We start from the raw sequence: 13,622 nt of genomic DNA, 5'->3' as shown, positions 1-13,622 counted from the left end.
TTTTAAAAATACATATTCTGGCGGGGCGCGGTGGCTCAAGCCTGTAATCTCAGCACTTTGGGAGGCCGAGACGGGTGGATCACGAGGTCAGGAGATCGAGATCATCCTGGCTAACACTGTGAAACCCCGTCTCTACTAAAAAATACAAAAAAGGGCCGGGCGCGGTGGCTCAAGCCTGTAATCCCAGCACTTTGGGAGGCCGAGACGGGCGGATCACGAGGTCAGGAGATCGAGACCATCCTGGCTAACACGGTGAAACCCCGTCTCTACTAAAAAATACAAAAAACTAGCCGGGCGTGGTGGTGGGCGCCTGTAATCCCAGCTACTTGGGAGGCTGAGGCAGGAGAATGGCGTGAACCCGGGAGGCGGAGCTTGCAGTGAGCTGAGATCCGGCCACTGCACTTCAGCCTGGGTGACAGAGCGAGACTCCGTCTCCAAAAAAAAAAAAAAAAATACAAAAAACTAGCCGGGCGAGGTGGCGGGCGCCTGTAGTCTCAGCTACTCGGGACGCTGAGGCAGGAGAATGGTGTCAACCCGGGAGGCAGAGCTTGCAGTGAGCCGAGATCCGGACACTGCACTCCAGTCCGGGCGACAGAGCAAGACTCCGTCTCAAAAAAAAAAAAAAAATATATATATATATATACATATATATATATATTTTATATATATATTTTCTACATTTGTTTGTCTACTATGTCAAATTTGTGAACTGCGTTGTTCAAATCTTTTATCTACTTACTGATCTTCTGCCTGCTTGTTAAATTAGTTACTGTGAGAAGTGTACTAAAAATCGCCCACAAAAAAAAAATTCCTACAAAAATTGCAGATTTATCAGTTTCCTTTGAAGAACTGTCAAATGTTACGTACTTTAAGACTTTGTTATTAGGTGCATAGAAACATACAATTGCTCCATCTTCCCCGGGATTTGCTCCTCAATATTAAGTGAGTCTTCTATCCTTTTAGTGGATCCCCCACCCCAAATGCTACATTGGGTGAGTATTCCTAACCCAAAAATCTGAAATGCTTCAAAATTCAGAACTTCTATTTTCCTATAAGTTATTGGAGTATAGGTGGTATGTGGTCACATGAGTAAGCTCTTTAGTGGTGATTTGTGAGATTTTGGTGCACCCATCACTGAGCAGTATACACTGCACCATATTTGTAGTCTTTTATCCCTTGCATCCCTCCCACCCTTCCCCCCAAGTTCCCAAAGTCCATTGTATTATTCTCATGCCTTTGCATCCTCATAGCTTAGCTTCCACATATCAGTGAGAACATACGATGTTTGGTTTTCCATTCCAGAGTTAATTCACTTAAAATAATAGTTTCCAATCTCATCCAGGTTGCTGCAAATGCTGTTCTTTCCTTTTTATGGCTGAGTAGTATTCCATCCTATAAATATACTGCAGTTTCTTTATTCACTCATTGATGGGCATTCGGGTTGGTTCCACGATTTTGCAATCATGAATTGTGCTGTTACAAATATGCATGTGCAAGTATCTTTTCTGTATAATGACTTTTTTTCCTGAGTAGATACCCAGTAGTGGGAATGCTGGATCAAATGGTAGTTCTACTTTTAACTCTTTAAGGAATCTCCACACTGTTTTCCAAAGTGGTTGTAATAGTTTACATTTCCACCAGCAGTGTAAAAGTGTTCCCTGTTGGCCGGGCGCGGTGGCTCACGCCTGTAATCCTAGCACTTTGGGAGGTCGAGGCAGGCGGATCACACGGTCAGGAGTTCAAGACCAGCCTGGCCAATATGGTGAAACCCCGTCTCTACTAAAAATACAAAAATTAGCTGGACGTGGTGGCAGGTGCCTGTAGTCCCAGCTACTTGGGAGGCTGAGGCAGGAGAATTGCCTGAACCTGGGAGGCAGAGGTTGCAGTGAGCCAAGATCGTGCCACTACACTCCAGTCTGGGCGACACAGCGAGACTGTGTCTCCAAAAAAAAAAAAAAAGTGTTCCCTGTTCACTGCATCCACACCATCTATGTTTTTCGATTTTTTGATTATGGCCATTCTTGCAGGCGTAAGGTGGTATTGCATTGATGTTTGATTTGCATTTCCCTGATCATTAGTGATGTCGAGCATTTTTTCATGTTTGTTGGCCATTTGTACATCTTCTTTTAAGAATTGTCTATTCATATCCTTAGCCCACTTTTTGAAGGAATTGTTTGTTTTCTTCTTACTGATTTGTTTGAGTTCATTGTAGATTCTGGATATTAGTCCTTTGTCAGATGTATAGATTGTGAAGATTTTCTTCCACTCTGTGGGTTGTCTGTTTACTCTGACTGTTCCTTTTGCTGTGCAAAAGCTCTTCAGTTTAATTAAGTCTCAACTATTTATCTTTGTCTTTATTGCATTTGCTTTTGGGTCCTTGGTCATGAAATCCTTGCCCAAAGCAACTTTCAAAACTTTTTGAGCACCAGCATGATATTCAAAGGAAATGCTCATTGGAGCATCTTGGATTTCAGGTTTTTGGATTAAGGATGCTCAACTGTTAAGTATAATGCAAATACAGTTGATGCTTGAACAACATGGGTTTGAACTGCAGGAGTCCACTTATACACAGATTTTCTTCTGCCTCTGCCACTCTTAAGATAGTAAGACCAACCTGCTCTTATTCCTCCCTCCCATCAGTATGAAGATGATGAGGACAAAGACCTCTTTGAACATCCACTTCCACCTAATGAATAGTAAATATATTTTCTCTTCCTTCTGATTTTCCTAATAACATTTTCTTTTCTCCAACTTACTTTATTGTAAGAATATAGTATACGATACATATAATATACAAAATACATGTTAATTGACTTCTGGTCAATAGTAGGCTGTTAGTAGTTGCATTTTGGGGGAGTCAAAAATTATACTTGGACTCAGGGGCTTGGTGCCCCTAACCCTGAGTTGTTCAAGGGCCAATTATATTCTAAGATCTGGAAAAAAAAATCCAAAATCCAAAACATTTCTGGTCCCAAGCATTTCTGATAAGGGATACTCAACCTGTACCAGCTTTGTCTTGGCTAGTGTTTACAAAGGGCATCTTTTCCAAACTTTTGCTTTAAAGAGATATATATATATATGCATATATATGTTTACTTTTGAAAAGATATATATGTTTACTTTTGAAAATATATGTTTACTTTTGAAAATACATATATATTCACTGTTGAAAAGTAAATATATATAAAGAGATATATAGATATATAAAGACATACATACAGCTATATAAAGATATATAGATATATATAGAAAGCTATATATAGATATATATAAAGACATATATACATATATATATAGAAAGATATATATATATAGTGAGATAGAGTCTCGCTCTGTCACCCAGGCTGGAGTGCAGTGGCGCAATCTCCACTCACTGCAACCTCCAACTCCCAGGATCCAGCAATTCTCCTGCCTCAGGCTCAGGAGTTGCTGGGACTACAGGTGCGTGCCACCACACCCAGCTAATTTTTTGTATTTTTAGTAGAGACAGGGTTTAACCTTCTTAGCCAGGATGGTCTCAATCACCTGACCTCGTGATCCACCTGCCTCGGCCTCCTAAAGTGCTGGGATTACAGGCATGAGCCATTGTGCCTGGCTCATTTGTGTATATTTCTTAAATGTGTTCTTCTAACTAGTTAAAAACTTCTGGACTGACAATTATCTTTTACCTGGAATAGTTAACCCATTAATCTTTAATGTAATTGCTTTTATGTTTGTTTTTAAATGTTTATCTTATAGCATGCTTTCCACTATCCCACTGGTTCTATGTCCCCTCTTCTGTCTTGTTCTCTGGAGGATTTTCTTTACCTTAGTTTGAAAGTTATAGTCTTTTAATATTTGACTAGTGACCACCCTAGAAATTAGGACATGCATGTCTGACCTTTCTGTGATCATTTTCTTCTTTCTCAAGATACCATTTAGTACTTCCTTTAATGCAGCTCTACCTGTTGTTAATTCCCTCAGTTATTATTTGCTATTAGCTATTATTTTATTTAAGTACAGGTAAGATATCAACCTGCTATCTTCTGATTTCCTTTTTTGCTGTTGAAAAGTAAATATTTGCCAGGCGCAGTGGTTCACGCCGGTAATCCCAGCATTTTGGGAGGCCCAGGTGGGCGGATCACAAGGTCAGAAGTTCGGGACCAGTCTGGCCAACATGGCGAAACCCCGTCTCTACTAAAAACACAAAAATTAACTGGGCATGGTGGCACACGCCTGTAATCCCAGCTACTCAGGAGGCTGAGGCAGGAAAATCGCCTGAACCCGGAAGGTGGAGGTTGCAGTGAGCTGAGATCGCACCACTGCACGCCAGTTTGGGTGACAGAGTGAGACTCCATCTCAAAAAAAAAAAAAAAAAAAAAGAAAGAAAGAAAAGAAAAAAAAAAAGTAAACATTCGACCAGGCGCGGTGGTTCATGCCTGTAATCCCAAGCACTTTGAAAGGCTGAGGCGAGGAGATAACAAGATCACGAGATCGCCGGGCGCGGTGGCTCAAGCCTGTAATCCCAGCACTTTGGGAGGCCGAGACGGGCGGATCACGAGGTCAGGAGATCGAGACCATCCTGGCTAATACGGTGAAACCCCGTCTCTACTAAAAATACAAAAAACTAGCCGGGCGAGGTGGCGGGCGCCTGTAGTCCCAGCTACTCCGGAGGCTGAGGCAGGAGAATGGCGTAAACCCGGGAGGCGGAGCTTGCAGTGAGCTGAGATCCGGCCACTGCAGTCCAGCCCGGGCTACAGAGCAAGACTCCGTCTCAAAAAAAAAAAAAAAAAAAAAAAAAAAAAAAAAAAAAAAAGGTCACGAGATCAAGAGATAGAGACCATCCTGGCCAATATGGTGAAACCCTGTCTCTACAAAAAATACAAAACTTAGCTAGGTGTGGTGGCATACACTTGTAGTCCCAGCTACTCCAGAGGCTGAGGCAGGAGAATCGCTTGAACCCGGGAGGAGGAGGTTGCAGTGAGCCAAGATCACGCCACTGCACTCCAGCCTGGGTGACAGAGCGAGACTCCATCTCAAAAAAAAAAGAAAAAAAGAAAAGTAAACATTTATCTTATATTTGCTCCTATGAAGGCAATGTCTCCTTTAAGATTTTATCTTTGATCTTATGTAGTTTCACTATGATGTGTCATATATGATTTTAAAATGTATCCTACTTGGGCTTCGTTGAACTTCTTGAATCTATGGATCAATATGTTTCTTAACTTTTAGAAAATTATCATCTATGAGCTCCTCAGAGATTGGTTTGACCCCATTCTCTTTTCTTTCTGAAATTTCAGCTACAATTATTTTGGATTTCTCTCTGAATTCTGTCTGTCCCTCACTCTCTGTGCTGGATATTTCCAATCTCTCCCTTCTCCAATCCTCTATTCTGTGTCTTAAGAGGCAGATATTTATTTATTTATTTATTTATTTATTTATTTATTTATTTGATGCAGTCTCACTCTGTTGCCCAGGCTGGAGTGCAGTGGTGCAATCTCAACTCACTGCAACCTCTGCCACCTGATTCAAGCGATTCTTCTGTCTCAGCCTCCCCAGTAGCTGGAATTACACGCATGTGCCACCACACTTGGCTACTTTCGTTTTTTTAGTAGAGACGGGGTTTCACCATGTTGGCCAGGCTGGTCTCGAACTCCTGATGTCAGGTGATCCTCCCGCCTCGGTCATCCAAAGTGCTGGGATTACAGGCGTGAGCCACCGTGCCTGGCCTAGACACTGTAACTTTAAAAATATTTGTAAAAGCAATTTGTGAACACAGGTAATGTGTTGTATCTCCCTTCAAGGATAATTTACATTTGCTTCTGCTAGGTAGCAGTGGCATTAATATGACACTGTTACATCTTAGAACATGACTTCATGACATTAGCATGACATCAAGATGGCTGCAGTCTATGCAAGGATTTCCTTACTCTAAGTTCATGTTTTCTTCTTGACAGCAGTCCTTTAGTGTTTCAAAAGTAACTTTGGGGCCAGGCGCGGTGGCTCACGCCTGTAATCCCAGCACTTTGGGGGGCCAAGGCAGGCAGAGTACTCGAGGTCAAGAGTTCGAGACCAGCGAGGTCAGGAATATGAGACCAGCCTGGCCAACATGGTGAAACCTCATCTCTACAAAAATACAAAAATTTAGCTGGGTGTGGTGGCTCATGCCTGTAATCCCAGCTGCTCAGCAGGCTGAGGCAGGAGAATCACTTGAAGCCGGGAGGTGGAGGTTGCAGTGAGCTGAGATTAGGCCACGACACTCCAGCCTGAGTGAGAGCAAGGCTCCATCGCAAAAAACAAACAAACAAAAATACCCCAAAAAACAACAACAAAAAAACTAAGTTTGGGATGGCAAATCAGGCCCCCTTCCTTTGGCAGACTCTGGGCTCCACCTTTTATCCCTTAAATCACCCAAAAGTGGTGCTCAAATCTCACCTGCCTTTCAGCATTAGCAAATAACTTCTTTTACTCCAAATGGTGGTCTCCTCTCTCTAGATTTCAGCCTTCTCTCAAATTTTGGCCCAGCAATTTCTCATTATCTTGTTATTTCTTTTATGGTTTTGATGTTTTAAAAAGTTTCAAAATGTTTTGTCAAACATCTTCCTTATCTTCAGAGAGACATCTATATGATTTATCTCCCCATCACTATTTAATATAAGCTATGCACTTTTCATTAAGACAAGTACACAGTAATATAACTATTGCCAATAGGAAATAGCTGAGTCAAATGAAGATGTTTCAAGGTAGGAAAAGTTTAAAAGTCTATTTGGGCTAGGTGTGATGGCTCATGCCTGTAATCCCAGCACTTTGGGAGGCTGAGGCAGGAGGAGAGCTTAAGCCCAGGAATTTGAGGCCAGCCTGGGCAACACAGTGAGACGCTGTCTCTACAAAAAAAAAGAAAAGAAAAAAGAAAAATTAGCTGAGTGTGCTGGCATGCTACTTGAGAGGCTGAGGGGAAAAGATTGCTTAAGCCCAGGAGTTCGAGACCAGACTGGGCAACAATGTGGTGAAACCCTATCTCTACAAAAAATACAAAAATTAGCCAGGTGGGGTGGCAGGGGCCTGTAGTCTAGCTATTCAGGAGGCTGAGGTGGGAGGATCACTTGAGCCTGGGAGGTTGAGGCTGCGGTGAGCCATGATTACACCACTGCCCTCCAATCTGGGTGACACAGTGAGACCCTGTCTCAAAAAAATAAAAACAAAAACAAGAGAGAGTGTAGCTGTAAGTCCCTAGGTAAATCTCTTAGAATCTTGAGGACTGGGTGAGAACATTTTTTTTTCTTTTTTCTTTCTTTTTTTTTTTTTTGAGATGGAGTCTAGCTCTGTTGCCCAGGCTGGAGTGCAATGGCGTGATCTCAGCTCACTGCAACCTCCACTTCCTGGGTTCAAGCGATTCTTCTGCCTCAGCCTCCCAAGTAGCTGGGATTACAGGCACGTGCCACCACGCCCGGCTAATTTTTTGTATTTTTAGTAGAGATGGGGTTTCACCATATTGGCCAGGCTGGTCTTAAACTCCTGACCTCTAGTGATCCACCCAACTCGGCCTCCCAAAGTGCAACGATTACAGGCTTGAGCCACAGCACCCAGCTTTTTTTTTTTTTTGCTTTTTTTTTGAGACACGGTTGCCAGCCTCTGTTGCCCAGGTTGGAGTGCAGTGACCGGATCTCACTGCAACACCTGCCTCCCGGGTTCAAGTGATTCTCCTGCCTCAGTCTCCCGAGTAGCTGGGATTACAGGTGCCCACCACCACACCCGGCTAATTTTTGTATTTTTTGTAGAGAATGGGTTTTTTCTCTTGACCAGTTTGGTTTTGAACTCCTGACCTCAAGTGATGGGCCAGGAGATTTCTAAGGAATCTTTGCATTCTAAACTTCTATTACTGTGAAACCAATATTGTAGCAGAGACATAGCTGGATTTGGAATCAGGAGGCTGGGATTTGAGCGCAGCTCTGCCACATGCCAGCTGTGTGAACATGGGCAAGTCATTTAATCTCTCTAAGCCTCACGGAGATTTACCTCACAGAGTTGGGAAGGATTAAGGGGGTTACTGTATGTCAAAGTGCCTTATAAACTGTAAAGAACTACCCTAATGTCAGGTATTCTTTTATAACGTCCAGTCTTCTTCTTTTTGAGCCAATCAGAAAAAGTAACCTAAAGTGAGTCAGATCTCAGGAATTTAAGTTGTAAAACCAGGAAACACATTATAGTTAATTGTGCATCATACTCACCTTATGGAATTTATAGAATCGTTTTATTCTATCAGTGCTTACACTTTGATAACGAATAATACAAAGTAAAATTACAAATAGGTACTCACTTCTACAGGCCGATCCTCCATAAGAAGATGGTCACTGTTCTCGGAATCCCAAATTTTGAGGGGCAAAATAGTGAACACAGTATATGATAACGGCAACAAGTACTTATAAACTAGTTTTCTCATTCATTGAACAGTTTCGTGTGGAGCCATCACGTCTATCGGGGAGGATAGCAAACCTGAGGTCAACACGAAAGAAGTTTTCCTGTTTTCAAGTGAGCAGGGGCAGCCCTAGAATAAACTAAGCTGCCATCAGCAGGGCGATGATGTTTTCTCCTGAAACAGCCAATGAGGCATGTGTCAAAAGCCAGGCCTTCCTATTCTTTGCGCTAACAGTCCCAGAATTGCTTTGAGGTCTTTTGAATGGAACTCGGGGAACCTAGTTCGTTGGTGCACACCGGCGACAATTTTTCGATTATTCAGCAGAACTGATAAAGTATTTCCCTGAGAGGTTCAGCGCGCGCACGCGCCTTCTCGGTTTGTGTTGAGTAACGCGCGCACTGTCATTCAGTGCCTACACATCGTTGTTGCTGAAGGCTCAGGAGTTGCAAGAAAATGGCTAACGAAGCGACAAGGGAACGGCGGCGCGGCAGACATTGCTGCGGTAGGACGTGCCTGACCTCCCAGTACACACAAGGGAACGCACCGCCCAAGTGTCCGCTGCCCGCCCGACCGTACGCGCCGCTGCCGGTCCCTGAGCCAATGCGCACGCGCGGCCGTCATCCGGGTGCTGGCTGCTGCTGCAGGTTGCGCTAGGGTGGCGGACCGGGGGAGGGGCCAGCGGCTCATTGTGCGCAGCGCTGTGCGGCGCCGGCGGCCGCCGAGGCCTGGGTGGAAGTTGGCGCTTGCTGCCGCCGCCCTGCAGCCCACTCGCTGCCTCGGCAGCGCGCTGCTCTTCTAAGATGGCTGCCGCTACCGGTGCGGTGGCAGCCTCGGCCGCCTCGGGTCAGGCGGAAGGTAAAAAGATCACCGATCTGCGGGTCATCGATCTGAAGTCCGAGCTGAAGCGGCGGAACTTAGACATCACCGGAGTCAAGACCGTGCTCATCTCCCGACTCAAGCAGGTGAGGCCCGGCGAGGACTGGGAAGGACCGGGGAGGGGAGCTTAGGCCGCGCCTCGGCGCCCCGCTTCCGCCGCAGCCTCCGGCCGCCCGCAGCAGCTGGGACCTGCGGGGCAGCATGGTAGGGAGGCCCGGGGCGGCTCCCGCGAGCTTGGAGGACGGGGACCCTTACGCGGTGCCCCTGCCCCCGCGCCCCGGGCCGGGCTGGGCCTGCGAGGGACCGGCCACAGCAGCCCAGCGCTCCTCCGCCTCCCCGGGACGTCCCCGCCAGCCTGCGAGGGTTGCGGCCGGCCGGCGCGGCCTCCCAAGGGCGATCGTGCAGACCGGGGAGGCGCTCGGTCTCCAGCCTTTAGCCATGGTGAGCGTGTGCATTTCTTGGCCTCAGAGGGAATGGTTAGTTTGGTGACTTCTGCGAAGTTACCGTTTAATTGTGCCCAACCGTTTCTTCCCCATCTTGAGGGGGAATTGGTAGTGGGAGTTGATGGGTGGGTGACAGAGAGAGTTTTTGTTTTCCACTAGGCTTTTAGTTTTTGCATCAGCGCAATAATTACTTTTTCATTCCTGATTAGCTTTCTGGTTTGAGTGAGCGTTGGAATTGTAGTAGAGTAGCAGTAAGTTTGCATTACAGAAACTAGGAAAACTCTTTTTAGTTATTTACTTTAGTAGCTAGCAACTTTTCTGCAATATAACATATTTAGATTTTTGGCCAGTATGATATGATATTTAATTATCTTGACATGGTAGAATTTAAAACTCCTTGCGATTTTGATACCTAATGATTTTTTCCCCCCTGAAAGTTTCTCTCACTCTTTCGTGTAGTTTAATTGCTCATTTTTGAAGTCGGTTTATGAAATAACTGGCAATTCTAATGTCTTGAGGCTTGAGGTTTGCTAAATTTTTTTTCATTTCGTTTTTATAAAATAAGTTTAGATAGATTGTGTAGCATATTAACTTCTCTTTCTAATGTAGGCTATTGAAGAGGAAGGAGGCGATCCAGATAATATTGAATTAACTGTTTCAACTGATACTCCAAACAAGAAACCAACTAAAGGCAAAGGTTGTTACGAGTTATGAACATATTTTAAAATATATTTTGGTTATATAACTTGCCTCTGCTCTTGTGCCACTTGCCCTGTTTATATAGTGCTACTCTTTGCTATTTCCCTCTGGCACTCTGCCTTCTTGGGTCAAGGAAGAAAAGTTACTGTTGCCAGGCTTTGGGTGACTTGTAGCCCTTAAGATTCGGCTGAAGCTGATTAGAAAGTGAGAACAGTTCTTTATTGCTTCCGAAAAAAATTACAAAGTCAAGTTGTGTGATGATGCTTCATAGTGTGAAGACCTGAATAAAATACAGTTTAACACATGTCTACCTTGCCCCACAATTGGCAGAGTATTGATGGAATTCCTACCAAATCTTTCACCTTGCCTCCTTGCTGTTTTCTTTAGTATATTAAAATTCTATAACCTTTATGTTTAGTACTTTGTTTGACTTGGTGAACTTAATTTGCATTTATGCCATTATACCTCCTAATTTTTAGTGAAATTCAAAAAGACCTCACCAATCATACTAACAAGGTAGAGGGAAAAATCCATGATTAATTAGCTTTAAAAAGGTTTAAATTATAGGGATGTTAAAGATTCTTATTTTGTAACGTTTAAGCTAGAGCAGAATATATTTATTTCCAGGATATAATGATTTAGTGACTAGCTAAAAGTGGTTTTAAATGAACATTTTGCAGTATGATTGGAACTTAGGTATTTTTTAAGGCTTCTTGGTGAGTGAAACCTTTACTTGAATAACTGCAAATTTCTCCCTCCTATAAGGACAGTGGCAGAGGGTGGACATGATATATCTGTATTCTGGTCCTTACCTACAATTTTCATGCAGGGTTTGTCATGGACAGCTGCTGCATTTTTTGTAATCTAATTTTCTTTACTGCTTTAAGTGATCCAAATGTTACTCCCAACGACTGAATGATTGCAACTAAAATAAAATGGATTAATCTTGAAAAGAAGGGAATATTAAATTTTGATCTTAAGCACACCTGGGTATCAGAGATGAGGACGACTCACTATTTTGAGTCTTCCTAGGTTAGGAAAGTCCCGTTTGTGCCAAAGGAAATTGAAAAGGGCTAAGAAGCATTCCCTGGGAGAGATGAAGATGTAGTTTAGAGAAGTAAAAAAGTTATCTTAAAGGTAGCTTTTAAGATAACTCTGACTCAGTGTATCACTTTGAGAGATACATTTTCCTGTGTTTAGAGAAGCTTGTCCTGAGAAGACTGCCAACAAACCAGAGGCTATTTCAAAATGGAAAATGATAAAAATTCAGAAATAAGTATATCAGGAATTAACCATGTGTCTTGTAATGGTTTTGATTCATATCTTTTACCTAGCATGCTGTGCTTTGTCATAGTCCCAGGTTGTTTGAGTTGACTATTATTTTAGCATTGAAAATAAACATGATTTATTCTGTTCTCATCTACTTTTAATTTCTGTGTATATCCCTTTTTCAGTTTTTTTTTTTTTCCTCAGTTTTGTTTTTTTTGGGGGGGATGGAGTTTCGCTCTCGTTGCCCAGGCTGGAGTGCAATGGTATGATCTTGGCTCACCACAACCTCCGGCTGCCAGGTTCAAGCGATTCTCCTGCCTCGGCCTCCATAGTAGCTGGGATTACAGGCAAGTGCCACCACACCTGGCTAATTTTGTATTTTTAGTAGAGACAGGGTTTCTCCATGTTGGTTAGGCTGGTCTCGAACTCCCGACCTCAGATGATCTGCCTGCCTTGGCCTCCCAGAGTGCTGGGATTACAGGCGTGAGCCACCGTGCCCGGCCCCTTTTTCAGTTTTAACTGGGAGCATCATTTATCTCACCATTAGAAATAATTTCAGCAATATAAAATTTTAAGGATTTTTTCAATACATTTTATGACATATAGGTATATATCATATATATGATATTTAGGTAAATATATAGGTATGTATATATAGGTGTGTGTGTGTATATATATATTTTTTTAATAGGGTATTGCTCTGTTGCCCAGGCTAGAGTGCAGTGGTGCCATCATAGCTCTTTGTAGCCTTAAACTCCTGGGCTTAAGTGATCCCTCCCACCTTAGCCTCCCTGGTAGCTGGGACTACAGGCACGTGCCACCACAACATTTTAAATAAGTAAACATTATTTATTTTTATCAGTATGTTTGTTAATTTTTTTCTTTGTATGGGTTATATTTGAACTTTATTCCATAACTCTGATGTTAAGAGGTCCTAAGGTATTCAGTTAGAAGTTGTAACATTTGGGGGCCGGGCGCAGTGGCTCACACCTGTAATCCCAGCACTTTGAAGGCCAAGGCAGGTGGAGCACCTGCGGTCGGGAGTTCAAGAGCAGCCTGGCCAGCATGGTGAAACCCCGTCTCTACTAAAAATACAAAATATATATATATATGTATATATCTGGGCGTGGTGGCACGCGCCTGTAGTCCCAGCTGCTCGGGAGGCTGAGACTGGAGAATCGCTTGAACCCAGGAGGCGGAGATTACATTGAGCTGAGGTCACACCGCTGCACTCCAGCATGAGGGATAGAGCAGGAGTGCATCTCAAAAAAAAAAAAAAAAACAGGTTGTAACGTTTAATCATTTGTCTGTAGCAGGCCTCATTGTAAGAGATGCATGACAAAAAGCTCTCGTCTCCTTGAATTCCGGCCATCATTGTTATGAAAATCCTGTGAATTACAAAGAATATAATGTAAATCTCCACCTCCAAACGTAGTTTGAATTAATTTACAATAAAGATGCTTATTGATTCAATTATTTTATTTTTATTATTTTTAGTATGAGAGATTTTGAACCCAGTTTACTTGTTAAAGAATGCTCGTGTCAAATTCCAAGCGCTACTGATCATCTTTAGAGCCAGTTTTGCTTAAATGCGTCATACCAACTCAAGTTCTAACCTTTGAGATGTTTTCTCTGCCAGTTTACATGGTGATAAGATTATTTTAGGCCAGGCGCAGTGGCTCATGCCTATAATCCCAAAAGGCCAAGGCGGGAGGATCGCTTGAGGCCAGGAGTTCAAGACCAGCCTGAGCAACATAGTGAGATCCTATCTCTATTTTAAAAAAGAATTAAGATAAACGTTTAAGTAATAACTTTTAGAAACCAAATTTATACAGGGAAACTTATTAAAATATCAATAATGAACAGATTTTAAAACCAAGGATATATTAAATATTGTTTTAATGTGATGTCAGTTTTCCTTTTTTTTTTTTTTTTTGAAA

The 13,622-nt window shown here is 42.9% G+C and overlaps 2 protein-coding genes across 12 annotated transcripts in view; one reads left to right on the top strand and one right to left on the bottom strand.

Annotated features, from left to right (window-relative positions):
- The window catches only part of RNF111 (ring finger protein 111), a 169,222-nt gene extending 160,369 nt beyond the window's left edge, over positions 1 to 8,853 (bottom strand). Inside the window, exon 1 of the mRNA XM_038010033.2 lies at positions 8,297 to 8,853. The gene's annotated coding sequence lies outside the window, so the exon portion shown is untranslated. The remainder of the gene's footprint in view (positions 1 to 8,296) is intronic.
- Positions 8,854 to 9,033: 180 nt separating this feature from the next.
- Positions 9,034 to 13,622, top strand: part of SLTM (SAFB like transcription modulator) — a 55,484-nt gene continuing 50,895 nt past the window's right edge. For 5 of the 11 annotated variants that reach the window (XM_008016446.3, XM_008016444.3, XM_073012198.1 and 2 more), the window contains exons 1-2: positions 9,070 to 9,357; positions 10,324 to 10,411. In XM_008016446.3, the coding sequence (XP_008014637.1) occupies positions 9,196 to 9,357; positions 10,324 to 10,411 (250 nt within the window). In that variant the 5' untranslated portion in view covers positions 9,070 to 9,195. Of the gene's footprint in view, positions 9,358 to 10,323; positions 10,412 to 13,622 lie in introns of all 11 variants that reach the window. The other 6 variants (XM_008016443.3, XM_073012197.1, XM_008016441.3 and 3 more) reach the window with 3 other exon arrangements.

This window comes from Chlorocebus sabaeus, chromosome 26 (assembly GCF_047675955.1).
Source record: "Chlorocebus sabaeus isolate Y175 chromosome 26, mChlSab1.0.hap1, whole genome shotgun sequence".
Classification (NCBI taxonomy): Eukaryota; Metazoa; Chordata; class Mammalia; order Primates; family Cercopithecidae; genus Chlorocebus; species Chlorocebus sabaeus.
Note: the sequence above shows the minus strand (reverse complement) of the source record. Positions and strands in the feature narration are given on the sequence as shown.